Source organism: Phalaenopsis equestris, unplaced genomic scaffold, assembly GCF_001263595.1.
Source record: "Phalaenopsis equestris unplaced genomic scaffold, ASM126359v1 Scaffold196138, whole genome shotgun sequence".
NCBI lineage: Eukaryota > Viridiplantae > Streptophyta > Magnoliopsida > Asparagales > Orchidaceae > Phalaenopsis > Phalaenopsis equestris.
This window is the reverse complement of record NW_018216087.1, coordinates 1-1,440: the sequence shown is the minus strand read 5'-3', so window position 1 is coordinate 1,440 and position 1,440 is coordinate 1. Positions and strand designations below refer to the sequence as shown.

At 38.5% G+C, this 1,440-nt stretch overlaps 1 protein-coding gene across 1 annotated transcript; it reads right to left on the bottom strand.

Moving 5' to 3' along the window:
- Positions 1–783: 783 nt before the first annotated feature.
- Positions 784–1,260, bottom strand: LOC110035107 (WD repeat-containing protein DWA2-like; the record flags this gene model as incomplete). Its single annotated transcript, XM_020739346.1, has 3 exons — positions 1,175–1,260; positions 980–1,063; positions 784–916 (listed from the first exon to the last, which is right to left on the bottom strand). Coding segments are annotated over exons 1-3 (265 nt in total), but the record flags the coding sequence as incomplete, so codon positions are not given.
- Positions 1,261–1,440: the final 180 nt, after the last annotated feature.

Here is a 1,440-nt window from a genome sequence, read left to right as displayed (position 1 = left end):
AGTTTAGGTGTTAAATATGTAAATACATAGAAATTACGTGGTATATACATAAATCTTCCATTTAAAAATAATGGAAATCAGCAAGAGAGGGTGCAGTGTGAAAGAAATGTGATATGACATCAAAGATTGGCAAAGAGTTTTCTCTACCCGCCTTTCCTTATAATAGATAATGGTTTAAAGACAATGTGACCACGCTCGATGATCTTACAGAGTACTTTATGTGGTACAATGAAGGTGATGAATCAACATAATGAGTTTCTAGCACTCAGACTTTTGATCTTACGTTATCAAATCACATCAAGAACACCATGGTGCAACAATATAGAGCTGTGAGCTTCATATAACATGAAAATCATTCTGGTAGACAACACTAAGTCCTTAGTTCAAATAAATCAATTCTAAGCAATCTGCTTCTGTTAAAAATCCTTTGGAGAGCAGCAATTCTGATAAAGCAGAGAAGACTACAATGGATGAACAAAACCAATGTACAAGGATCAAGAGCAGACAACAAGAGTTGCAGGTAGTTTTGAGTCATGAGTTTCGCAAATCTACAAAGCAAAAATCTACAAAGCGTTACATTCATGAAAGAAGAAGCAGAAATAATTTTCACAGTGACCATAAAGACTCCACAGATCAACTGCTATGATGGAAACCCAATATTCCAAACCCTCTAATCAACTAAAACCAGCACTACACTTCAACCATGACGATGCATGGCTCTTATCCATTGATACCTTAAATTGACAGTAAGCTAAATAAAATAGGCTAAATCAGCCTGCTTACCAGAAGTGAAGACCGTGGAGAATATCCTCGAGTCAAAGGGACAAGACTTGAGATCCCATATCTCGCTTGGGTGGTAGAATAAACCCTCACAGACTAGCTCCGTTCCATTGGAAGAAAGCCGGATGAGATGCACCTAAAATTCAACACATTCCTTAAACGATCTGCTCTAGAGAATACACATGAGCATAGAATACACCTCATTTTCTTCTTTGAGGCTAAGGGTTCCAGCAAGGAAGCTGGTATTTTCAGTATCTGCAGTCACGTCGGTGATGCATCGAGCCTGGACATATAAGCCAGAATTTTCAGACAACGAAGTGTGGGGATGTGGTTGATTGCAGGTCTTCTAGGGTTCGGATTGCGATTCAAAGGGGGCAGGAGAAGGTTTTGGTACCTGATACTTGAGACCTCCATAGACTATACCAGTGGATCCGCCCTGCATTTTTGTTCTCGGCCGAGCAAATGAACGGATGCACCACTGCAAATAATATATCATTGGGATTTATTTATGGAGCATTTACGTACATATCCCCCAATTCATATGTATTTACAACTACAACACTTAATTTCATTTTTTTTTACACTTCTCTGCCGTCCACATCTTTAATATTTTATCAAAAATATGTAAAAAAATAAGAATCTGAGGGGTGTGAGCTCGTG